Source organism: Pleurodeles waltl, chromosome 6 (assembly GCF_031143425.1).
Source record: "Pleurodeles waltl isolate 20211129_DDA chromosome 6, aPleWal1.hap1.20221129, whole genome shotgun sequence".
In the NCBI taxonomy this organism is placed as follows: Eukaryota; Metazoa; Chordata; class Amphibia; order Caudata; family Salamandridae; genus Pleurodeles; species Pleurodeles waltl.
In genome coordinates, this window is record NC_090445.1 from 1,377,072,511 (window position 1) to 1,377,099,472 (window position 26,962).

The window sequence follows — 26,962 nt, forward strand, 5'->3', positions numbered from 1 at the left end:
CGGAAAGGACATAAACAAGTGCACATAGTTCTAATGTGATTCTACATGAAAATACTCTAATATAATTAACGAGGCTTACAGCGAAACTGCAAGCAGATGGCATATGACTCAGTCTCGGTTCACATAGCAGTTAGCTCTACTCTCAGTTCTAGGCCCCAGTCACATCGGATTTGTTTACTCTTGTAGTAGTGGAGCGTGGGCACGAGGCCCTCCCCGCGGTACACTGTGGCCGGGTGACATCCACCTTTCTTCACATGGCACTAGCTAACCTCGAGATAAAATAACGTATTTCCAAGGTGCACGTTTACCCCGAAGAGTGCCTTTGCAATGAAAATAACAAATTATTTTGTTACACAAGTCAACGATACTCATTTCATCAACCTCACAAGGACAAAAGGCTTAATCGACCCATCCATACTCAAACCTTTAACCATGAGGTCCAGTCTCACACCGTGATCCAGACGCGGACTCTGAGCAGATGCCTTCACTGGTCTGCAGGTGCAGAAAAATCCGATTTGATGTTAGAAACAGAATACAACTTCACTATGCACCCTCACATCCACAATTCACATGTGTCAACTTTATGCTGGGGCAAATGACTTGCACAAGGACTTAGGCCCCAATCATAACTTCCATGGGTCCTGCAGTGCCATTGTGGGGGAAAGCACCAAGTAGCCATTTTGAATTTTTCTGCAGGGCTGCAGGCTATGGCACATTTCAGGGCTGTTTGGCCCTTCCTGATCCAACAGTGAAATCCACCATTGCACAATTCTAGTTGTGGCCTTCTGCTGAGTAAGGCAGGTCTGAACACTTTTGACAAGATGTTTTTGGTTCCCAGTCGATGCTTTATGGGGGTGTTCATGTAGCTCGTTTACCTACTTTCCCATTGATCTGTAGTGCATTCCACTGTTGTGAAAATGTTGAAATCACCAGAACAACTAAGACTCATTCTGGGAATTTCGATCTCTACACCGCAGAAAGTTAGGTATTCAGTCACCAATAGGCCACCATCCCTCCTCCAAGCCGTTGAGCAAACAATGAATACTACCCCTGCTTATTCATTAGATGGCTGGCTGCTGCACCACACTACACTCTGAAGTCCGCACCTGGAAAATGCACAAGGGCTCTTAATGAAGTAAAGGGCAGGCTGTGCGTCCTCGAATTGTGAGCGCACATCTTTCATAACTATGCACTTTTTGTGCACATAAAAGAGGCTGTGCCATTTTGTGTGCACTCCAGAGAGCCAACTATCTTAATCACTTCCATTCAATTGCATTTGAGGGCACCAGACTTGATTTTTTGTAAAAGTATCTGCAGCGACAAATTTTCTTTTTAAAGAAAACGTCCTACAAAGGGGAATTATATTTTTATAAGTGACAATGTCTGTATGTTATGTATGAGTCTGCCATCCTTGAGCAAGCTATAAACAGATGGTCCGCCCAATTGACGGATTACAGTCTAATCGCAGATGACACCTTGATTGATACATGCTTAGAAATGTTGGGGATGGCTGTCGCTAAGGAACAATGGGATAAGTCAGTTGAATTTATGACAGATGTCTTAATGAATGCAAATGGTAAGATTAAACATTGCTGTGGGTTAAATGAATGATAATATCGCGTGGGATACGTCAATTCACCCCTGCACGTGGTTTGTGTTCAAAATCCGCATGAATGCAGCAGCCACAGCACTGTGGTTTTCAGTTCACCCAGAAAGCAGTGATACCGTACTAATGCAGAGGCAGCACTGGGAGAGCTCACAAATTAACAGATGGATATTTGGACATCGCCGACTGAGTTTACCCTGCATTTCAGGGCTGGTTCTATGACTTTTAGGGCCCTTGGCAGAAAGGGAATATGTGAGGCCCCTTTCATTTTCATAGAATGTGAAAACACAGGAAATGACATCACACGAAGTGACTTGTTGAAGCAACTTTGCAAGAAGTAACTTTCTTGGTATGGATATCAGTAAAACAAATAAACAATTAATACTAACAAAATAAGTACAGATATTTCAAATTTCTGTTATGTGGAAGTACATTATATTAGTCACACTAAATGGAAAGTTTTGACCTATCATCTCTCCAAAACATATCTTTAACCAAATGCTAACAATTTGTTACCACATTAGTGCATTAGGTAGGTAGGTATGTATGCGGTATTATATAGTGCAAAACTAGCCAAAAGGCTCCGAAGTACTGTGCTGGGTCAAAGTCAAAGTGCAATAGGAGGAGTAGATGGTTTGTGGACTGTCACTGCATCATGATGTAGTGTTTTTTTAAATAACTGAGTATACACGTTTTCCTAAACTGGAGCAGGGTTTGGGGACGTCTGGATGGATATGTGAAAACTGTTCCAAATCCTTTCACTTCTTCTATCTGAAGGTTTCCTTGCTGCAGGTGCCTGGAGAGCCACTGGAGTTGACGCGCTTGTCATTCAAGGAGGCAGGATTGTCAGTCATGTGCATGTGGTATTCTGTAGTACAAATCTAGACAAAAGGCAGGGTCAATGACAAGGATAAAGTCAAGGTGTAATACGAAAGGTAGCTTGTTTGTGGACTGTTTGTGTGTTATGATAGCTTTGTAGATGATCCAGCTGGGATTGAAGATGGTGCAGTCTGGCAAGGAGAATGTGTGGAGTTCTGTCATGGTGGAATGATGTAGTCATAGTTCTTCATGCCCTAGTAAGGTGGTAAGGTGTGCTGCACCATGGACTAGTATGGATTCAAATTCCAATATGGTTTCTCACAGACCCAGTGCAGGATAAGGTATGTGCAAGAAAGATGTGAAAATAGTTTGACTTCCATTAAAAGCAATATCCAAGTACCTGTAAAACACCAGTAACTACCAGACTACAATCATATGTAGGACTACGGCTGTGGAACCTGGAGGGCAATGGGGCTCTCCTGGCCTTCACAGCTCTTGATCATGGCTGTGCAGTCCATAGGAGAAGAGACCAGTGGCATAGTAATGTAGCTATGCCTCCTGATGCTAGAAAATGATGCTGGACAGCAAAATACAGCCATAGTTTGGGCTAATCGGGCCCCTAACACCCATGAGCACTGGTGCCACTGCACCTGCTGCACTACTGATTGCTACACCCTTGAAAGGGCTCCCTGTGGGCCTCACAGCCATGGTGCTGGTTGCTAAGCTCCTGGGCGGATTCCTCATCATCTAAGTGTCCAACCATGGCTGTGAGGCCAAGAGAAGGAAGGGACTTTCCTAGCCATCCAAGCTCCGGAATATGGCTGGGAAGCCAATGAAAGATACACAAGTAAGACTGTACTGGTGCCATGGGCCCTGTTGAAAAGGAAAAGCATCTGTTCAAACCTCGTCCACCGGCTGCAGAGTAAAATAAAGCCATCATTTGGGAACAGTGGGTGCTTAATACCCCGGGGCCTAGTGTCACTGCACTTGGTGTACTACTGGTGGCTATCTCGCTGCCATGCACCCATTCATATACCCATGACACAGCACTGGTGGGTAATTTTGATTGGGCTTAGGAGTGGGGGCCCAAATGAACCATTTCAAAGTATGCCATGACGGACATCTCTCCACAGAGAAGATCAAGTGAATGGAATAGCAGCTCTTCGGAGGGCAACGGTTAAGGCAGACGTGTTCAATCAGTTGTTATCGACATATTCACAAAACAAGTCAACGTTTATATTGAAGACAGCCAGTTAAAGGCAACTGTCACACAGAATATTTTAGGGGCCAGCTTTCTTCAAGGGTCCACAACATTGTGTTATTTATACCGTGTGATGCAGTACGTTATTTTCTCTCACCATAAAGCTGGTGTGCTTTGGCTGTGTTGGTGACAGGCTTTCATCCCTCTTTTCTCTTTCGCACTCCAGAATGAAGTTTTTCCAGAGCCCATGTTCACCTGGACGCGCGTGGGCGGGCGGCTCCTGGACGGCAGCGCGGAGCATGATGGGAGAGAACTAGTCCTGGAGAGGGTGCCTGCCGAACTGAACGGCTCAATGTACCGCTGCACGGCTCAGAATCCACTCGGGTCCACTGATACCCACACCCGGCTCATCGTCTTCGGTATGCTAAACTATCCAAGGGGGTCGAAGGTGCAAACATGTTCTTGTGTTTGGGTGGGCTGCCCGAGGGAATGAATTATACATGCAAACAGTTCTCCCTTAAGGTTAGGAATAACATTTGATAACCAAGGATCTTAGTGTACATGTTGCTTTTCAACTAACAGAAATTGATGTAAGCTGGCTGTTCACTTCCTTGTGTGGACTCCAGATTTACCTTTGCAAATTTAGCACTACCGGTACTTTGGGTTTTTTGATGGATGGTTTTAAAGTATGCACTTTATTCGACTTCTTCTCCTATTCCAGTGCTTTCCCCACCCACTGACTGCCCTGTGCTCGTCATCTTATCCTGTGTCCAGAGCTTCTCTTTTCGCTATCAGTCCAGCACTCAATATCTCATAATCCAGTTCCATACGAAGATGATGAATTATGAAGGCTACTCAGTTATTCTAGCCTGAGAAAGGAAAGACTGTTCTAGGGAGTTCGTGGTTTGGCTAGCACGTATCAGTCACCTAAACTGTCAGGAACAAAATAAGAGTTTTCAGCTGTCCAAGTAAAAGGCCATTTTGACTGTGGAGCTCCTGCTGTCATCTGATAAAATGCCATATTCTGGCTTCTTTTTGTAAATAGACACCTTCTGAAGGTGACGTAAAACAGATTTAGCCTCTAGAAGGCAGTTGTGTTTTTTGTAGCAACAGAGAGAAGTCAGACCTTACCTTGGAAACCAATCAGACTTAGGGGCATATTTATACTCCGTTCGCGCCGGAATTGCGTCGTTTTTTTTTACGCAATTCCGACGCAAAACTAACTCCATATTTATACTTTGGCATTAGACGCGTCTAGCGCCAAAGTCCATGGAGTTTGCGTCATTTTTTAGCGTGGACACCTACTTTGCGTTAATGATATGCAAGGTAGGCGTTCCCGTCTAAAAAATTGACTCTGAGGCATGTGCGCCGTATTTACACTCCCGGGCAAAATTCACGCCCGGGAGTGGGCGGGTCAAAAAAAATGACGTACGGCTGCTTTTGCGCCGTTTTTTAGCGCCTGGAAAAGGCAGGCGTTAAGGGACCTGTGGGCTCTGAAGGAGCCCAGAGGTGCCCTCCCATGCCCCCAGGGACACCCCCTGTCACCCTTGCCCACCCCAGGAGGACACCCAAGGCTGGAGGGACCCATCCCAAGGACATTAAGGTAAGTTCAGGTAAGTAATTTTTTATTTTTTTTTGTGGCATAGGGGGGCCTGATTTGTGCCCCCCTACATGCCACTATGCCCAATGACCATGCCCAGGGGACAGAAGTCCCCTGGGCATGGCCATTGGGCAAGGGGGCATGACTCCTGTCTTTGCTAAGACAGGAGTCATTTCTATGGGGGTTGGGAGTCGAAAAAAATGGCGCGAATCGGGTTGAGGCGAAAAATTTGCCTCAGCCTGACTTGACCCATTTTTTGACGCCCAAACTCCATATCCCCCGACGCCGGTGCTGCCTGGTGTACGTCGTTTTTTTCCACGCACACCAGGCAGCGCCGGCGGCTAACGCCGGCTAACGTCATTGAATAAATACGACGCCCGAATCGCGCTTCAGAATGGCGTTAGCCGGTGCTAATTTTTTTGACGCAAAACTGCGTTAGCGCAGTTTTGCGTCAAAAAGTATAACTATGGCCCTTATTCTTTTAAAAGTTTGGAGTTTCATGGGAAAAGTCATTCACAGCATTGGACTGTTGCCAGTCTGTAACAGAGCCTTCCTTAGATCAAACAGTGAAAATAAGCCATATCTAATCTTCTTGAAATATTTGGGGTGGCCAAACTTAAATGGAAAATGTGTGCCTCCTTCCTCCTGATTTTCAGTTAACACCTGATATACGATGACTCCTCCTGAGAATTGCTCGCAATAACACTTTAACATTTTTAAATTGAAAGGCCCAGTTATTTATTATAAAGTCCGGTAACGCGATTCCTCTATCAGCCTTTAACGTAGTTTCTTCCAGGCAATACACACCCCTTTGTGAGCCCATATAAAGCTAATTATTTTCTTTGGAGCTTACTAAACCAACCTTCTTTAAACTCAAGGGGGATGGCATTAAAAATAAATGCAAACTTTGGTAATATCATTTTAATTATGTTGCACCTCCCAATAAAAGATAGTGAAAGACCTGCCCAGGTGTTCAAAGGTCTCATTGTTTCTACAGCCACTTTATTGAAATTAATTTGTGCCATCTGATTTATATCCTCAACCACGTGCACCCCCAAAATATCTAATCTCTTTGTTCTCCAATAGGGTACAGGAGTCAACGTTCCAAGACTTAAGTTCTGTCTTCTGATGGTTTATTTGGTACCCTGTAAATTTTCCAAATTCCATTACTATCTTTTTTATTAACGGAAGGGCACTTCTGCTATCCTGTGTGAAAATCATCAAGTCATCTGCACACAGTGCTACTTTTTTATCCCAGTTTTGATATTTAAATGGTATAATGTGTTGTTCCTCCCTCAGCAGGGCTACCAAGGGCTCGATATAAAGATTAAAAAGCAAGGGTGACAGGGGCAGCCCTATTGTGTACCTCTCGGTATTTGGATTTTATCAGTAAGATTGAAATTGACCAGAACCCTAGCCCCTGGCAGATTATATATGGCCTTAATTGCATTACAAAATTGATCCCCCAATCCGCTGTGATTAATCACTGCATACAGGAAATTCCACCTTATTCTATCAAAGGCCTTTGCAACATCAAAGGCCATTATAGTTAAAGGTAGACCCTCTACCGTTGCAATATCTATGGCTGCTATTAGTTCATGCGTCAGCTCACGTAACTATCTCCCTTTCATGAATCCTTTTTGATCCACGTGTATCAAGCTCTCAGCCACTTTCTCCAACCTTCCTGCAAAAACCTGTGTATATATTTTATAATCATTGTTCAGCAATGATATGGGCCTGTCTGATTCACAGGCTTTAGGATCTATCCCTGGTTTTAAGATTATATTGATTACTGCTTCATCCCAGGATCTTGGCTAGGTACTGCCCCTATATATAGCATTCAGCAACTTAGTCATAAACATTATTAGCTCCTCCCTTAATGCTCTGTATAACTCACTTGGCAAGAAGTCTGGTCCCTGAGCCTTCTCCCTTTTCAGCTCCTTTATTACCTTGCTTATTTCCTCTGGGCTTGTACCCTGATTTAAATCCTGTTGTTGATCCGCCTGTAAGCTGGGGATATTTATTGCTTAAAGCCAAGTAGTTATCTGCTCTTCTGAAATTAAGGTCTCGTCTGAATATAGGTATTCAATATAGGTATTGAAATTGTTTTAAGAAGGCCTGCTCTATGCTTTGTCACCTAAACATCATTCCCCTTTCTCTTTTAAAACTATTTCCGTAATTGCATTATTTGTGCTTCCTGTTCTAGTTTTCCAAGCAAGCAATTTACCACATCCCTCCCCATATTTGTAATGAGACAGCTTACTCACCTCCCATCTTTTTTCATACAAACCTCCAAATGGTCAACCAAATCTTCCCTCGCCTCTCCAAGTTTATCTATACAGTTCACCTGTTTCTGACTCTGACAGGTTTCCAGTTTTCTTTGGAGTAGACCTATCCTATCTTCCAATGTCTTCACTCTAGACTTGTGACTTTTCCTTTTGAAAGCTGCACTGCTTATTATTCTGCCCCTAATATAGGCTTTGTAAGTATCCCCGACCACATTAATAGGGGCGGACCCTTCGTTCACTCTGAAGAATCCTAAAGTGTCTTCCTTCAAGCGACTAACTATTACAGGTTCATGAAATAATGACCTATCCACATTCCACCTTCTCTGTCCAGTCACCCCTTCTAACTCAGCCTCCAATGCTAGCACCAAATGATTGGAGAGATATTCTGGTAAGTGTGTCACATCTTTTACCTTGGGAGCCAAGTTCCTACTTATCAAAATGAAATCTATTCTAGAGTAGTGCCTATATTTTTTTTATTATGATAGGTGTAACCCTTCTTTTGTCCCGATCTTTGTCTCCAAATGTCTATCATATCCAGGTCTCTTATCAGGCGATGAATACCCTCCGTCATCTTATTCAATCCGACTGTCGGTTTTGACGTGGATTTATATTGCATGGGATCCAGTAACACATTGAAATCCCCTCCCACCACTAGATAGTCTGCCACCTCAACCTTCATTAATTGCCTATGCATTTCCTGAAGTGAAATCAGTGTTCGGCCCGTAATAACCCACTAACGTGTAGCCTACCCCCAGTGACTTTGCATTTACAATCCCGTTTTTCAAGAATAGTTCCCTACCCTAATTAATGCCGAAGTCTTCAAGAGAATAGCAATGCCTTTCACGTTACATCTTTGGTTTGTGCATACAAACTGGCTAATCCATTTTTGGTGTTTTAGTATCTCACTCCATTCTTCTTTGCATAACTGTGTTTCCTGTAATATTATAACATTATAATCTGAGTGTTTTAAGTATTCTAATAGTTTCCTTCGTCCACTTGGTACCCTAAGCCCATTAACAATCCACAACAGGACCCTTAACCTCCACTTATTTATCACGCCTGCCCTATCTCCCCAGTGTTTTTGGCTTTATCTCGTATGAGGACACCTTTTTTCCACATGCTCCCCACCATGTGCTACAACCCTCCCCCTTAATCCTACCCATCCATGACCCTTCTTTCACCCTCCCCCTTAACCTCCCTGGGGAATCCTCCATCCCTCCTTAGAATCGGCCACACTGTGCCCATGGACTCTGTCACAACAGTAGTTGCGCACAGCTTCCTTTCATTTGCTGAATTAAATTCTGAACCTCAACAGGATCCCTTATATTCTGCATTTTGTTATTCCTCATAATTTTGAGGGTCACTGGCAACTTCAAACTGACAACCGCCCCAAGGGATCCAAGGTCCTGTATAAATTTTCCTTGTTCCCATTGGCGATCCAGTGTCACTTTAGAGATGTCTGACCTGATCCGGAAGGTTGCATTGCCAATGTTAAAGCAGTTAACTCTTAAAGCTTCTGAGATAATCTGTTCTTTTATGGAATAGGCCTTAAAATTCACCCGTATCTTCCTTGGATTTTCCTTATTGGGATTCCTTTTGAAAGGGTCTTGATGGATCTTCTGAATGTCTGCCTCTAGATCCACTGAAGCCATTGATGGAATATGTTTCTTTATTAGACCAACCACAAACCCTTTTAAATCACTTCCTTCTAAGCCTTCAGGTACCTTCAATATTCTGACATTGTTTCTCCTTGCATTATTTTCTAATACTTCTAATTTTTCACATAGTTATCTTTCATTAGCTTTTAATGTTAGGATCTCCCGCCGATTAACATCAATCTCTTCACTTAACCCTTTAATAGCCGTCTCCATCATACATATATTTTCTGAAAGGTCTCCCTTTTTTTCCTCCAGTTTCTCGCAGGCCCCTTTAATTTTCTCCTGGTTCCTCTCTGATATTGCGAATTTCTGCTTAATTTCCGTCGTAAGCACCCCCATTAATGTCTCTGTTCTGGCACCTATCTCTGTATCTACGTCAGTTTTCTAGCTAGCTAATTCTAGAATGACTGGAATGGCTGTTCTTGCGATTCATCTCGGGTAGCCCCGTCACCATCTTGCTCAGAGGCGGCCTGCCCCAAGATCTGAAATTTGTTCGCACATGTGGGGAATGATTTACCCCACACAGATTCATCTGGAGAGAATGCATGTTTAATGGGGGTAATATACTCTGCCTCTCTTTTCGACTAACATCTTGTACTTTAAAGAAAGAACATACAGAGGGGGGTATTTTAAATGTCGCCTCTGTATCTGCTAATGTGTTTCTCATCTTTTCAACCAGTACTATTCTTTTTTTAAAGTGTTTTAGATGTTAAATGTGTTGTCTCCTTTCCTGCCCCTGGAAACAAACCTTCAATGCTTTCAGCCTTACTATTCCTCCCCCTATCAAGGGTTCTTCCCTTCCTTTTCCTCAAGTCATAACCAATTCCCTTCCCTTCCTTACTCCCCATTCCCTCATCGTTCTGTTTTACCTTCTGTGGAAACGAGGAAGCACCATTTTTCCCAAATATTTTCTGTCAGCTTCCCCGGGACATGGAACTGCATACCGAGTGCTTGCTCGGAACAGTCTCCACTTGCCTTCCAGGCAACTCTATCGCTGTTCCCCCTGCCCCGGAAGCACACTCGAGCCGCTGCACGCCGCTCCTTGCTGAGCCCCCGGGCCGCTCTTCCCCAAGGCTCCAGCCCACTCACCGCGCATCTTCGCGCCATCTCCTTGCTGCCCGTACCGGGGATCCAAACTTCTGTAAATCACAATCTTAATCTATTGTCGTATATATCCAGGTGTCATACATTCCTTGCAGCGTTCTCCGTTGCGGGCGCAGCTACAGGGTCCAAAGCCCACGGCCGGCTTTCAGCTAGCCGCCATATTCCCTCTTCTCGAAAATAAGCCATGAAATCAGATCACGTGAACCAGAATAAAATGAGATGGGAAAAGTATACATTTCAAATACAGAAGAAAAAATAACACTGCAAATGTACAAATGCATCCATTGTAACTTAAATTAAATATAAAAAGTGCCTGCTGGAACTAGTGATACAGCCTCCCTGAAAAATGTAAGAAATATTCAGACAAAAAAACACACAACCAAAGACAGAGGCCTGTTTATAAACTGCAAAAACCATAAGCTTTGTAGAGAGATGGTGAGGGGCTGGGGGGAGATTTCAGAGACAGAGATAGCTTTCACACAGTGCCTCTGCCCTCTGGCCTGGAAAGTTAAACTGAAAAAGCCCAAATCCCAGCAGAGACCTGCTCAGAAAAACACACAAAGTAAAATCTGCCCAGGCACAAACAATACGCTCCCTCTCTCGATTGAATTTAGAGCCCTCTGGACCTGTCAGAACCCCGGTGCAGCAGTTGAAATAATGCCGGCAAAATCCTGGCTGTAGAGCATTTTACAAAGTGGAAATGTTTTTCCATCCATTTCCTTTTCTTCTTCACCATGTGCTAGTTGAACAGACTTTGCAACAGAGGCCAATGCTTGGCTATTTTGTACTAAAGAGAGGGCCTGGCCCACAGTTCTATACCAGAACTACGTTTCTGTGCCCTGTGATACCATGTTCCAGTTCTAAGCTTTCCGTGCATTCTGGTTGAAGTTGTAGCCATGAATCAGTGTAACTAGTCCAGTTAGACTGACACACCAGTACATTTATGGAGGGCTCCTTCTTTAATACCGAAAGCGCTGGGCTAGAGGGTGTTCCCTCATTTGCGTGGGGACGTGGCCCCATGCAAATGAAGGAAACCCCTTGCCTCTGTGCCTTATTATAGACGTGGGCACAGAGGCAAAGAGCTGTTAGGAGGCGCATTCACAGTGCGCCATCTAAAAGGTGGCGCACTATCAGTGCGCCCCATGATGGCAGCGTTCTGGAGGGAGGAAAGGAGGTTCAATGGACCCCCCCAGACATCCCCTTGCAGGTGCATGCAGTCAGTCACTGCAAGGTGATCTGTAATCCACTTTAAAAGTGCAGGTGTACCAGCGAAAAACAGAAAGGCTTTAAAGCAGCTGCTCCCTTTTTCACATGAATGCCCTCCCCAGAGCAGCGCAAGTTTGCGGCTGCCCTTGGGGCAAAGTATTCATGCTAATACAGCACATTTTTCTTGTTTGTGCCAGACACACCTTTTAAAAGGTGTGCCAACAATGAAAATGGGCCGTATGTGTGATACGGCTCCAGGGTCCAGATTACTGAAAGGCTGAGCTTTCCTTGTTTGCGCCACAGCGCACCTTTAAGCAGGGCAGCGCATTCAAGAGAAATTTGGAGCAACTGTTTGAAATCTGCTCTGTGTTTCCCTGTGCATGCGGCAATCCACCTGCACTTTCAAGCGGGATAGAGATCCCCTTGCAGGAGGGTACAATGGGTGATGGCACCCGCCTGCAAAAGGATATCTGGGGGGTCCATGGAACTCCTTTTCATCCCTTGAGAGGGCTGCCCTCTGGGGGCGCATACTGAAAGTCACTGCCTTTTTGTGGCGCACTTTCAGTGCATCTTCTATGGGCAAGTTTGCATCTACACCAAAGACAGTAATTCAGGGTGAGTTCAGAGGTAAAGGGATTCCCTCATTTGCAAGGGTCCACGCCCCCATGCAAATAAGGGAACATCCTCTCTCAATAGCATGGCTCTTCATGTGTGCCATCACTTTCTGTATTACAGTACGGGTCGCACATGCATCGGTATCCCCTTCTGAAATACCAAAGTGCCCCGGGACACAGAAAGTGGGCACAAACAACCGTTGCACCCCCAAGGCACTTTCTGTAATATAGCCTCTTGTGTGTTATGTTAGTAGTGATTGGAGATATCTTTTATTGCCATTACCATGGAATTGTTTCTTTTGTAAGTAACAATGAGATGTAAAACTAAAGCTCAGGACTTCAAAAGTTATTTTTCTGCTGACAAGGAATCATATCTGAGTCCAGTGACTATGATATCATAAACTATCTCCTTTCAGACATATGGCACAGGGAATCTGATAATCTCCAAGAAGACCACTCCTAATATTGTTGGGGAGAAAGCCTATTGTAAGAGTACAAAAAAGGTTTCTTGTGGCTGGATTGGGATCCAAACCGTATTGTAGGCACAACACAACTGACTTGCCTTTTGGGTCATTAATAACATTTTTATCTAGGCAAAAGGTTAAAAGAATGCAGTACCCACCTGGTGGCCAGAGTGCCCAACGTGTATTCATAAAGACTTGTTTCAATCCCGGATTCTCATCTTGACCAGGCTGTATATATCAAGGCACTTACGTTTCGTCACTGTGCCTCTTTTTCCATGACCATCATGGTTGAGAGCACTTTCAACTAATTCAGTGCAGAATGCTTACTGTACAAAAATCTATCTTCCCTATTGGTTAACTAGAGGGTAATTTAGCTCGATTGCTCCTGATAGAGCGGAACGTGGTAACAATTTACCTGCGTTCGGATGCTCTCTAGGTCGATGAATCTTTTGACTATGTGGGAACTCTCTGTACTCTTAATCAATCAACTTCATCAAATCGATAATCAATAACGAACATAAGCAACACCTTGAGCAACATAACACTTAACAATTAATCCAGAATACATTTCGGCGAACCCTGACCTTTTAGCCAGGAATAACCACACCAGTTTATTGCAAAATTAGTGAATTTATTTCCCTATATTAACAAAGCTAGCACGATATAGATGTGTCTCAACACCAAATGATAAACATAAATGAACATTAATAGCTGTCCATATCGTCGAAACAAGTGTAATCTATGTAGCATTTGAATCACGAGGCATTCGATAGTGGCAATGCAAAGCACTAATACGATAATCTGTAATGGGCTAATTGCGTACATTTAGTCAGCATAACAAGACCTCAAATTGCATCGTGCGGCATATGGAATCCTCACCTAACCTCAAATTAGCATCAGCATGTGGGACTTCATGCAAAATAATTTGGCAACATCAATTTAGAAAAACTCCTAGCTAGGGTCCTTATCAAAATCAGCAGTTGGTTACCTAAAAGAAACACAATGCAATTTTACAATTTCCTTTCATAATTACCAATTCCGATCAGCAATCAATGAATTCTTCGTCTCACAGGTATCGTTTTTCGATCAGCATAGGGCCGGGACAAAGGGGCAGGGGTGAACGGGGCAATTGCCTCACGGCGGCAAGATAAGATTACTACTTCATACAAAGGGCAAATCAAAGTTAAAGTCTCTAGGGCAAGAATCATTAAAGTCTCTTTCTCTCGACTAGAGAAAGCATCAAAGTTTCTCAAAATGGCGTCGCAGCAAAATGGGCCATAGTAGCTACGAAGTCAAAATGGCGGGATGTCCGAAGATAGAGAGAGCTTCCCTCTCGTGCACCTGGGTTTTATAGACAACAGTTCAAGTCCAGTAGGGTCTCCATTGGTAGGTTCATAGGTTAGCTTCAAATTGACCAATCAAAAACGACAGTTCTCAAGCTTTTACTTAAGCATACATTATCCTTGGAGATGGGTACGTAATTTGCAACATTGTCTCTCGATTAGCTTACTCTCAGAGCCTCCATTGTCCGCACCTGCAAGTCGACCTTGAGTTAAAGAGAAAATATGCCATGCTGGCACCAACTTTAAGATAAGCATGTGAACAGTCTCTGTGGAAAAATACAGCTCCAAGCAAAAATACACGTTTAATAGCACAGTGGAAAAATACGAACATCTAAACCGTGAGACCAGGCAACTAGGCCAAAGCCTCCGCTAAAGTAATGCTAAGCTAAGGCATTTCAAATAAGCAAATCGTAGCACATGTTTATGATTATGTCGGATTAGTGCAATTCTAATACACCACGTTATATAAAGCACGCATATAAATGTTGGCAAACTACTCTGAGGGCACATTTTGTTCCCGTACAATCTTCATTAATTCGGTTAATGTCACACATGATTATGTCAGCACTACGTTTATGCGTTAATAAATCAAAACCTTCATTTTCTGCTTCATCAATCCCTCCTCTGATGACTACTTGTCATCACACAAATTTAGCCCACAAATTTTATCCCATTAAAATTCTGTCAGCTCCCTTTTCCTTTTAGTTCCCCTAGTTTGCGCTTTGTATTCTTCTGCCATTCTTTTCATAATTTTCTCCTCCTTTCTTCTTTTAATTCTCTCCATAATCATTATTATTCCCCTTTTTATTCCCCAAATTCCAAATACACAAATTATCACTATTAATATCCCTTCTATTATTTTCAATAATATTCCATTCCAAATTCCCCCAATCCAATGTCCCACTGAAGCAAGTCCCTTTCCAACCTTCTCCCACACTCCTGGTTCTTTCAGTTCTTTCAAATCTGCACTTTCTTTTGTTAGATTAGCAAGCATAGTTTTAATCTTCACACTATTATCAGGTATATAGGTGCAGCAGTGACGTGCACCAATCATTTTACAAACGCCTCCATCCTTTGCTAAAAGAATGTCTAAAGCGAGCCTGTTTTGAAGAGTCATAGCTCTTTCCGCTGCAAGTTCAGCATCCATCAGGATTATAGCACCTGAAAATTTTGTCAACATGTTATCCACTATAGTAGACAACTTTCTTATTTTGATGGAATTCAGCACGACTCCCAATGAAGGAATCATGGCTCCAAATATGTCACCTACCACAGCAGCTGCGGTCTCTCTTTTCTGGATACGATGGGATCCAGGTGTCTTTTCAATCATCGATATGTCATCCAGTTGATAAACCTTTGGAAACACTATACCCAAATAACATCTTCCCCACCATCCCTTTGGAAGACGATAATAGGCATTATGCCCACAAATGTAATACACCCCTGGAATGACAGGGTCAAGTCCGTCCATCATGAATGTCCATTTGGCCTTAAAGATAAACGTATGTTTGCATTCACTCGCTCCTACAAAAATATTGTCATAGTAAGATTCACCTCGATATATACAAAATTTCCCTACATGCCAAGCATCTAAAGCAATTTTCCCTTGTGTCTTTATAGCAGCAAAGTCATAATTATCTACTGAAGTCCTCTTATGCAGTTCTTTTTCTAATTTCGCCTTCATTTGAGCCCTTCTATCATCTGTGCGATCTAAAAAGCTTATTTCTACAGCAGAGACGGAGCAAGTAAGGTTCTCCCTATGAGCATGAGCCGTTTCAAAAGGTTGCATTGGCTCAAAAAAATCCCTCATAATTTTGTAATCCCAATATTTTGCAGTCTCGCTTAGCTGCGCTATTATAGGAACATAAGCAAAGGTAACATCATAATTTGAGAAAAAATACTGTATGTTAGATTGACCATAAAACCTAGACATTACTATACTACATGTAATCCCATACGTAAGAGGCATGTGGTGATAAGTCACCCCTTCCTTTACTGATGTCGGTATCTGGGTACACACATAACAATCTTTCGCATCCATAGTCTCAACATACTCTGTTAATAAGCGATAGAAAACGTTATACGAAAGCTCTTTCTTATCATGCAAGAGCCTCTCATCCATTGCTAGTCTTTTCAATGGTGTTAGTTCAGTGACAGTAACCGGAACAATAGTAGAAGCAGCAATAGTCTCATTCTCACCCTTTCCATGCATTCCAAACACAATTGCCATTATTATTAGTACACATGTTAGTACCAAGCCTATACACACGTATTTACAATATTTCTTTCTATTGTTTTGCGTCATGATCTGTATAGAATCAGAGAGCTAGAAGCACTTATAAATGAAACTACGTAGCAATTCAGTTACAAAGCTGAACGAGCACAATGTTCACACCGTCTTCTTCAAAAGGCCAGTCACTTATCGGTTAGCAGCATTTGTCTCAATTCGGTTTAGCAATGTCTCAGCTGGTTGTTTGTCTCACGTTAGATTGCAGCAAGCAATACCATTTACTTCCGTTTCAATCAACAGAGTCTATGAAACTTTTCTTTTCTATTGGTATCTCTTCTTCTTCTTCGTTCTCGATGCTTAGGGATACAAACTCATCAGTCCAATCATCGTTTACTGCATATGCCCATTCAGGACCGGAATACCTCCTGTTTGGTATCCTTTTCCTTTTCAATTTTGCTTCTCTTTTCGATTCTGCTTCGCTGGCACTCTCCTCCTTCGCCAAGTCCTTTTCTTCACTTGACGATTGTTCCACGACAGTCACTTCCTTTCTTTTCTCTTTCACTTTCGGCCTTCCTCCTTCGTTCAAACCTTCTTTACCCTTTTCTTTTATCGGTGAGATACTTAGGGCCTGATTCTAACTTTGGAGGACGGTGTTAAACCGTCCCAAAAGTGGCGGATATACCACCTACCGTATTACGAGTCCATTATATCCTATGGAACTCGTAATACGGTAGGTGGTATATCCGCCACTTTTGGGACGGTTTAACACCGTCCTCCAAAGTTAGAATCAGGCCCTTAATCTTCTTTTTGCACCGTGTCCGTTTGATGGACCTGCGATCTTTTCTGTAGAGGTTTGAGCTTTTTCGTTCTGCTCTTCTTTGTCCCCACCTTCAGGGGAATCAGTCACGTTGTCCTTTTCTTTTTCTGTATCTTCTGTTTCTGGGAAAGCCCCCTTCTGCTCAGGCTCTCCTGCTTTCTCACTTTCTTCGAGCCCTTCGTCACCGTTACTTTCTTCAGGCTCTGTATCACTTTCAGCTGCTTCAGGTTCCTTGTCACCTTCAGCTGCTTCAGGCTTTTTGCTACCCTCAGCTGCTTCAGGCTCTTTGTCACCTGCAGCTTCGTCGTCGCTGTCTGAACTTTCTCCTTGGTCTTCCCCAAGTGAGTCGGACTCTTCGTTCACCAGTAATATCTCCTTTTCTTCTGCTGTTGCTTGTTCGCTTTCAGTTCGCTTTTGTTCTGTCTCAGCACTCGGCACCGTTTTATCAGGCACTGGTAGTTTCAGCGCTTCAACTTCCTCATCTGTGGGGCACAGCACCTTCTTTGTATGACTGGCGTGAATCCAGTTGGGAACCCCCGCGCACTTCACAGCGGTAGTTGTCGTCAGGATCACTTGGAAAGGGCCTTTCCAACGGGGTTCCAGACACGACTTCCTCACGTGCTTCTTTATCACGACCCAGTCACCTGCTTTCAGTGCGTGTCCTGGACCTTGGATCGGTGGCAAGGTGGTCGCTTCCACCTGGTGAGAGAAAGAGCGAACTACGTCAGCCAGACCTTTGCAGTAGTCTAACACCATATCATCTGTAATATTCAAAAGCATGTTTGCGGGAACTGCAGGAAGTCTCATAGCCCTGCCCATGAGAATTTCGTGCGGAGACAGTCCAGTTTTTCTATCAGGAGTGTTTCTCATTGACATTAGCACTAAGGGCAATGCGTCAGGCCATTTCAAATTTGTTGATGCACATATTTTTGCCATTCTCGACTTCAGCGTACCATTCATCTGCTCCACCAGTCCTGATGCCTCAGGGCGATAGCTACAGTGCAGCTTTTGCTCAATGTTCAGTGCTTCGCAAAGTAACTTCATCACCTCGTTATTGAAGTGACTTCCCCTATCTGATTCTAAAGAGATCGGGAATCCGAAACGTGGTATTAACTCCCTCAATAATAGCTTGGCAACTGTAAGGCTGTCGTTTCTACGTGTGGGGTATGCCTCAATCCAATGACTAAAAATGCACACAATCACCAACACATATCTTAAACCTCCATGTACAGGCATCTCAATGAAGTCCATCTGCATACGACTAAAAGGACCGCTAGCCCTACCAATGTGGCTCGCGTTCACAACTGTTCCCTTTCCTGGGTTCATCTGCTGGCAAGTGACACATCGATGGCAAACTGCTTCTGCAGCTTGACGAAATCTGGGGTTAAACCAATCAGTTTTGAACAATCTTATCATGGCATCTCTCCCTAGGTGAGCTTGCCCATGATAGAACCGCGCAAGCTGTGATAAGAGACCATTTGGCAGAACAAATTTTCCCTCATGTGAAACCCATAGCTCGTCTTGTCTTTTTATACATTGTGATTTAATCCAGGAATCTCTTTCATCCTCCCTGACATTATTCTGTAGTGCTTTTAATTCTTCTATGGTATCTACGACCTTCAAGGCAAATGCTTCAGCTGGTTCGAGTTCTGGTTCACTTATTGTATTCCAATCATCCCTTAGCAATATACAGTTCAAAGCGCAAAATCTTGCGACTTGATCTGCATAGGCATTTCCCAGAGACACATAATCCTGTCCTTTCGTGTGAGCACTGCACTTTACCACTGCAACTTCAGCTGGCACTTGAATGGCATGTAACAACTCCCTTATTCTCTCCCCATTTTTCACCGGGGATCCTGAAGAAGTCAGGAAACCTCTCTGTGACCACAGTTGTCCAAAGTCATGCACAATCCCAAACCCGTATTGGCTATCAGTGTAAATGGTGACTTTCATCAATGCAGACAATTGACATGCTCTAGTAAGGGCTACAAGTTCTGCTACTTGTGCAGAATAGACTCCTTGGAGCCATCCCGCTTCCAAGACCCCTGTCACAGTACATACAGCATATCCTGCTTTCAAAATTCCCACCCCATCTCTTAGACATGAACCATCAACAAAAAGAATTTGGTCGTTTTCATCAAGTTTTGTATCCTTGATGTCCGGTCGGGGTTTTGTGCAAAATTCAGTCACCTGAAGGCAGTCATGCTCGACGTCTTCAGCGTTCTCAATTTCAGCATTTTCTCCAGGAAGCAAGGTAGCTGGATTCAACGTAGTGCACCTTTTCAGCTGCACATTCGGTGAGCCCAGAATAGTCGTTTCATACCTTGTGAGTCTTGCTCCAGTCATGTGCTGCGTTCGGGAGCGGGTCAAAAGTATCTCAACTGAGTGAGGGACCATGACTGTTACTGGGTGTCCCATCACTATTCCTTCACTCTGAGTGAGGCTGATACCAACTGCTGCTACGGCGCGCAAACACCCTGGGAGTGCTGCTGCAACCGGATCCAGAGTAGCTGAAAAATACGCTACTGGTCTGTTTACGCCACCATGGGCTTGAGTCAAGACAGACAAAGAACATGCATCACGTTCATGACAAAACAATGTGAAAGGCTTCGTGTAATCAGGCATACCTAAAGCTGGAGCCCTGCACATGCATTCCTTTAATTCAATAAAAGCATCCATCTCATCCCCTTTCAGTTCGATCTGATCCAAGGCATCCTTTTGGGTCAATTTCAGCAAAGGTTTTGCTAGAGACGAGAAGTTGGGAATCCACTGGCGACAGTATCCCACCATTCCCAAAAACTTCCTCACCTCCTTCCTTGTCTTTGGTGGACTCATTTGAAGTACACTGGTAATTCTTTCCTTCATTATTTTCCGTGACCCTTTCTCTATCTGGTGACCCAAGTATTTCACTTTCTTCTGACAGAACTGCAGTTTGGAAGGAGACACTTTATGTCCATTCTCTCCCAAATGGTTCAACAGAGCAATGGTATCGGCTGTGCAGCCACTTTCTGTCTTTGATGCAACCAGTAAGTCATCAATGTACTTTACTAGGGTTGACTCGAATGGCAACTCTAACTCTTCCAAATCTTTCTTTAGGACTTGATTGAATATCGACGGTGACTCAGAGAACCCTTGAGGAATTCGACACCAACTGTACACTCTGTCTAGGAATTTGAAACAAAAGAGGAATTGGCTGTCCTCATGAAGAGGCACAGAAAAGAATGCTTGTGACAAATCGATGACTGAGAACCACTCAGCATCGCAAGGGATCTGAAACATTATCACAGCTGGATTCGGTACGACAGGGCAGCACTTGATTATGATGTCATTTATTTTCCTCAAATCCTGTACAAGTCGGACTTTCCCACTTGGCTTTATTAGTCCCATTATCGGTGAATTACATGGGCTGCTTAATACTTCTTTCAGTACTCCCTGCTTCACGAATTCGTCAATAAGTTGGGCAACTTTCATGAGGGTATCTTGTGGCATGTGGTATTGTGGGGTCTGGGGAAAGATCGCATTGGGCTTTACCATCACTTTTACTGGTTCTACTCCTTTCATCAATCCCACCTCTTTCCCTGTCATGTCCCACACTTTCTTTCCGACTGTTTCCTGTAATTCTGCTGGGATATCTTCTTCAGTTATCATTGGTAAAAGACAAATCAGAGGATACTCTTCGTCAACTGTTTCTACTTCATCGCCCTCTACACTGTCCTCTTCTTCCCCATCACTGCTCGTCTGTATTGTTATTCCCTCGTTCGAGCACATTATCGAACAACCCAACTTGCACAATAGGTCTCTTCCTAACAGTGCAATCGGGCTTGAGTCACATACTACAAACTGATGTACCCCTTGATAGTTACCAATGTTGACTGTTATCGGATCTGTTATTGGGTTCGTCAGATGCCTGTTTGCTACTCCCACCACTTGAACTGTCCTCCCTGAGAGTGGCAAATTTGGTACTTCACAGCTCTTAACAGTTGAACGTGTGGCTCCCGTGTCAACCAGGAATGAGACACGATGACCCATTACTCTTCCTTCTACGTACGGACCCCTTTGATCAACTTCTAAAGATGCCGCAAGCACACAATCTCCTTCCTCTTCTGAGCTTTCACTCTCCCATACATTGTTTATTCCACTCTCACTGTGTAATGGGAACTGTTGTACTGTGCCATTTGTGCTCATTACCTGACCCGTTACCTGTGGAGGAACCATCATTTGCTGCTGACTCATTGGTGCCAAAGGTATTTGCATTTGCTGATTAGGTACCAAAGGTAACTGCTGTTGCATCGGCTGCATTTGCGTCATCTGCACACGGGGCATCTGCAGCGGCTGCATAGGTTGTAATCCCTGCAATTGATTTATGGTCTGAAAATTTGGGTTTGGACCTCTCATTTTCGGTCCTCTCATTGTCTGAAATGCATTGACGTCATTGTTTTGCTGACCAACACCTGCACCTGCACCTTCCTGCACCACCATCGGGCACTCGCGTTTCCAATGACCTACGTTTCCGCACGCGTGACACGGCATCACTTTCTTCATTGCCTGCACACCTGTCACAACAGTGTTCAAATCCGGACCATTATTCACAAAACCTCCTCTGCCTCTGCCTCTGGCCTGTGGCTGAAACGCCATGTTTCCTTGCAACTGCGGCTGCTGTTGCTGAAACGCCATGTTTCCCTGCAACTGCGGCTGCTGTTGCGGTACCTGCTGTTGGAACCCTTGCATCCCTGGCAACCCTTGCAGTCCTTGCAGACCTTGCAAGCCTGTCTGAGCCGCCTTAAGCTGCATCATCATCACCTTCTCTTTCAGCTTTTTCTGTTTCACCTCAATTTCGTCGCTACAGTATTTCGCATAAGTCAAGACTTCATCAATCGGTTTCGACTGCCAGCAGATCAAATGCGATTTTATCATCTGGCTTATCTCTGGTTTCAGCCCTTCGACAAATCTGAACACAAAATGAAGCATATCTTTCGCCTCTATTGCTTCCGTGCCACTGTAGTTCTTGAACGCTTTCAACAACCTCTCATAGTAACTATGAATCGATTCTTTAGCCTCTTGGGCAGTTCGATCAATTTTCTGCCAATCCACGTTTTTCGCGGCAACCTTCGTCTTCAAATGCTCAATCACCTTATAGTACAGACACATCACCATAGGTGATGGTGCACCCGTCTCTCTGTCTCTCTCTGGCTCACTTGTCGGCCAACCTACAGCTCTTTTGCAATCCTCCCACAAATCTGCCGGAACCACAATCTCGAATAAAGTGTTCAGGTCTTCCCAGAGACATTTTGCAAGCTTCACAAACCTATCAGTCTGCTGATACCATTCAATCGGCTTCTCCCTCAGTTTGGGAAAATCATTCGTAAATGACTGAATATCACTCCTGTGCCATGGTACATGTACTAATTTTCCCCCTGCTGTCTCCCTCATTGGTAACATGGTTACGGTCTCGCTGCTCTGCGGTCCTTTCTCATTGTGCTCTGTGGCACTGTCCCTCCTCTTATCCTTCCTCTTTACCCATCTGCTTTCCCACTTGTCTAGGCACCTCCACACTTGGGCACTCTGCAACAATTCTCTAAGGTGTGCCTTCATGCCTGCTGATCTCATGTGTTCAAAATCTGTGGTCCCAAAATCCAACCTATAGCTCCTGCTCAAGTGTTTCGTCTTGCCTATGTCAATCCCGTTCCTGTCTGCTACTTCCTGCAAACTTTTATGTACCTTGTTTACCTCTTTCGTGATCTTTGGACATAGATACCTCAACTCCTCTTCCGTGTAGGATTCTAACCTGTTCACACCCATATTCCCTTCCACCAATTCTTGTGCTTCCATGTTCAGCCTCATCCTGCTCAAGTAATCGTCTCCTTTCCCACTGTCTGGACTTTGTGTGGAATTTAAACTGTTGAACCATTGTGTCAGCTGTTGCGCATTTACCCCCATCAGTGTAGCATTCACATCGACTGCCATCGATGGTTGCGGCAACCTTTCAGTATTCGATGTTAAAGGTATTATCAGTGGGGGGCTCGACCTCACCAGTGTTGATTGAGCGCATACGGGACTAAACTCCATCAGGGACCCAGACCTAGTTGACTGAGTCGCTATCGGAGTTATCCCTGGAGTGTTTTCTATGCACCTTCTTTCCGCCCCATTCTGCAGCATTGGTCCCTGACTGCTCATACCTAAGTTAGGCTGACTATACAAAGGTACCACTGGACCTACGGTAATGGGCAGGGATATTGCATCTGGATTCTGTCCATTTCCCATATTCTGAGGCATGTTCATCCCCATATTATGGGCCATCATTGCCGGCATGCCCATCTGACTCCCCGTCATTTGAGCATGAGCGTTCCCTCCCTGCATCTGCTTTTGAGGCATCATAAACTGAGTTGATTCAGCTTGTGCCATTGTTGGGTTGTAACCATTCTGTACGCCCCTTACGGTTGGATCTAGAATCATCCCTCCATTGTTGTCACTGCTGTAGTACCCTGGCATCTGCGGCTGATAATGTTCTGCTGGTTTCAACACGGGCACATCTGGATACATTCTCCTGACCTGCGGTATCTGTGGGGTGAGCAGTAAGCTCGGATCCTTAGATCCCGATGGTACTCCTGTATTCTGCGTTTCACTGTTCTGTACCGATGCCGGAGGGGCAGAACTGGTACTTGGACCTTGTCCATTTTCTGCATAAGGCGGTGGACGGTCGTTCAGCAATTGCATTATCAACTCCTCGTCCTCTAACTCCTCTTCTCTTCTCAACTTTTCCTCGTCCTCTCTGTCCTTAGAACACTTCCTGTCTGTCTTACAGGTAGCTTTCTTACCTGTCTCCTCTTCATCCTTAGTAATTGCGGGGAACAATTTTATTCCCTGCAATACATCTGACCTCCACACCTTCTGCGCATTATCCCACCTAGCATCCGCTAGTGTCTTTTCTACCTTCCTCATCCTTGTTTCAAACTTGTTTTTCTGTTGTTGTCTAGCCATGAGTTCCCAGATTGCTAGAGCCTCAAACTGTGCTGGCCTTGGAGGCACCTTCATGTCATACATCGTAAATCTCAAATTCTCTAGGACCCTTATATTGAATGTCCCATGTATCGGGAATGCTACGCTCCCATGTTTCTCTGTCCACTTGTGCCATTGCTTTAGCCAAAGGCACGGAGCTACCCCTTTTTCCTCCATTACAATGTAAGCTGGTGTGCCCTCGGGCGGCGTCTCTTCCCCTACGCTCGCTTTGATGTATGACTCTCCCTTCATCGCGCTCCTGAATGCTTTAAGGAATTTCATTTTCTCGTCTTTTAACTCACAAAGTTTATAATCAATAGGTCACTTTTATTTCACAAAATTCGTAATCAATAGGTGACTTTAATTCCCGGAATACTCTTCACCTGCCTTTCCCCTTCCAATCGAGTCCCACTGACTGCGTCCAATCCGTGCGCGACCCTTCTCTCCAACCAACCTATCCCAGCGCGGCTCTTAGTGACGTCACACTCACACACACTGCGGCTGACAAAGCCTCGCGGCTAGTCCTCCTTCACTCAGTTCCTCCCGTAACAACTTTTTGCATGTATCGTGAGCTACCAAAAACTAAAACAGATCTGTCGGTTTACTACAGGAAGGGTAATGTAATCGCTTCAGGACCTTAGGGACCTTTCACTAACCTCGGCCACTATTCGATCTCTTTCACCAGCCTCGGCCGCTATTCGGTCTTTCTCAGTCCCCACATGCGCAAGCAAATCTGACTCGCAGACCTACTCTCAACTTGTCAATGATCTGTTCTAGTGCACTTAGAATCTTGTCAAAGCCCGAAGTCGAAGTTTCTATCACTCCCTAACACACTTACCCACTCGTTGACCACGCCCGATCAACCTACTTAAACCGCCCAGACCACAACATGGATCAACATACTCCGGAGTCTCTTGACCTCGCAGGGCCCGTCTCAACAACAACAACCACGTGGACCTTTTTATGCACAAAGCGCCAGACGCACATGAAGTTCGACGACTTCCCTACTCTCGTACTCGGAGCCGCACCTCCGCTATCTCTATGAAGTTCGACGACTTCTCTACTTCTACACTCGGAGTCACACCTCCGCTATCCTTAAAAAAATCCTCGCAACCTTTTCACACACCCTGCGGCAATAAGCTGTGCAAGCGCAAAACCCTAACTTCACTCATACCATCACTAATACTGCCAACGCTGTTTCCACATCTCCTTTCTCTCCATTCGCAAGCTTCGAGATCCCGGGAAAGTCGCGGTGGACCTAGCCCATCATCATCTTGTCAATCAGTTTTACCCAAGAAAAATCTAATTCAACTTTCCGAATGAGGCCTCAAAATGCGTAACCGTTAATTCAACACCATGTACTCTACTGATACAGGGTCCCAAAAGACGAAACCGTCCTCTGCTACCATCTACTGATAGAGCGGAACGTGGTAACAATTTACCTGCGTTCGGATGCTCTCTAGGTCGATGAATCTTTTGACTATGTGGGAACTCTCTGTACTCTTAATCAATCAACTTCATCAAATCGATAATCAATAACGAACATAAGCAACACCTTGAGCAACATAACACTTAACAATTAATCCAGAATACATTTCGGCGAACCCTGACCTTTTTAGCCAGGAATAACCACACCAGTTTATTGCAAAATTAGTGAATTTATTTCCCTATATTAACAAAGCTAGCACGATATAGATGTGTCTCAACACCAAATGATAAACATAAATGAACATTAATAGCTGTCCATATCGTCGAAACAAGTGTAATCTATGTAGCATTTGAATCACGAGGCATTCGATAGTGGCAATGCAAAGCACTAATACGATAATCTGTAATGGGCTAATTGCGTACATTTAGTCAGCATAACAAGACCTCAAATTGCATTGTGCGGCATATGGAATCCTCACCTAACCTCAAATTAGCATCAGCATGTGGGACTTCATGCAAAATAATTTGGCAACATCAATTTAGAAAAACTCCTAGCTAGGGTCCTTATCAAAATCAGCAGTTGGTTACCTAAAAGAAACACAATGCAATTTTACAATTTCCTTTCATAATTACCAATTCCGATCAGCAATCAATGAATTCTTCGTCTCACAGGTATCGTTTTTCGATCAGCATAGGGCCGGGACAAAGGGGCAGGGGTGAACGGGACAATTGCCTCACGGCGGCAAGATGAGATTACTACTTCATACAAAGGGCAAATCAAAGTTAAAGTCTCTAGGGCAAGAATCATTAAAGTCTCTTTCTCTCGACTAGAGAAAGCATCAAAGTTTCTCAAAATGGCGTCGCAGCAAAATGGGCCATAGTAGCTACGAAGTCAAAATGGCGGGATGTCCGAAGATAGAGAGAGCTTCCCTCTCGTGCACCTGGGTTTTATAGACAACAGTTCAAGTCCAGTAGGGTCTCCATTGGTGGGTTCATAGGTTAGCTTCAAATTGACCAATCAAAAACGACAGTTCTCAAGCTTTTACTTAAGCATACATTATCCTTGGAGATGGGTACGTAATTTGCAACATTGTCTCTCGATTAGCTTACTCTCAGAGCCTCCATTGTCCGCACCTGCAAGTCGACCTTGAGTTTAAGAGAAAATATGCCATGCTGGCACCAACTTTAAGATAAGCATGTGAACAGTCTCTGTGGAAAAATACAGCTCCAAGCAAAAATACACGTTTAATAGCACAGTGGAAAAATACGAACATCTAAACCGTGAGACCAGGCAACTAGGCCAAAGCCTCCGCTAAAGTAATGCTAAGCTAAGGCATTTCAAATAAGCAAATCGTAGCACATGTTTATGATTATGTCGGATTAGTGCAATTCTAATACACCACGTTATATAAAGCACGCATATAAATGTTGGCAAACTACTCTGAGGGCACATTTTGTCCCCGTACAATCTTCATTAATTCGGTTAATGTCACACATGATTATGTCAGCACTACGTTTATGCGTTAATAAATCAAAACCTTCATTTTCTGCTTCATCACTCCCGACAAAGGCTTTTATAGGGGAGCTG

General features: G+C 44.1%; 1 protein-coding gene across 1 annotated transcript in view; it reads left to right on the forward strand.

The window, feature by feature from the left end:
* IGSF21 (immunoglobin superfamily member 21) overlaps positions 1-26,962 on the forward strand; it is a 1,171,165-nt gene that overhangs the window by 1,127,225 nt on the left and 16,978 nt on the right. Inside the window, exon 8 of the mRNA XM_069240687.1 lies at positions 3,853-4,045. Within this exon, the coding sequence (XP_069096788.1) occupies positions 3,853-4,045 (193 nt within the window). The remainder of the gene's footprint in view (positions 1-3,852; positions 4,046-26,962) is intronic.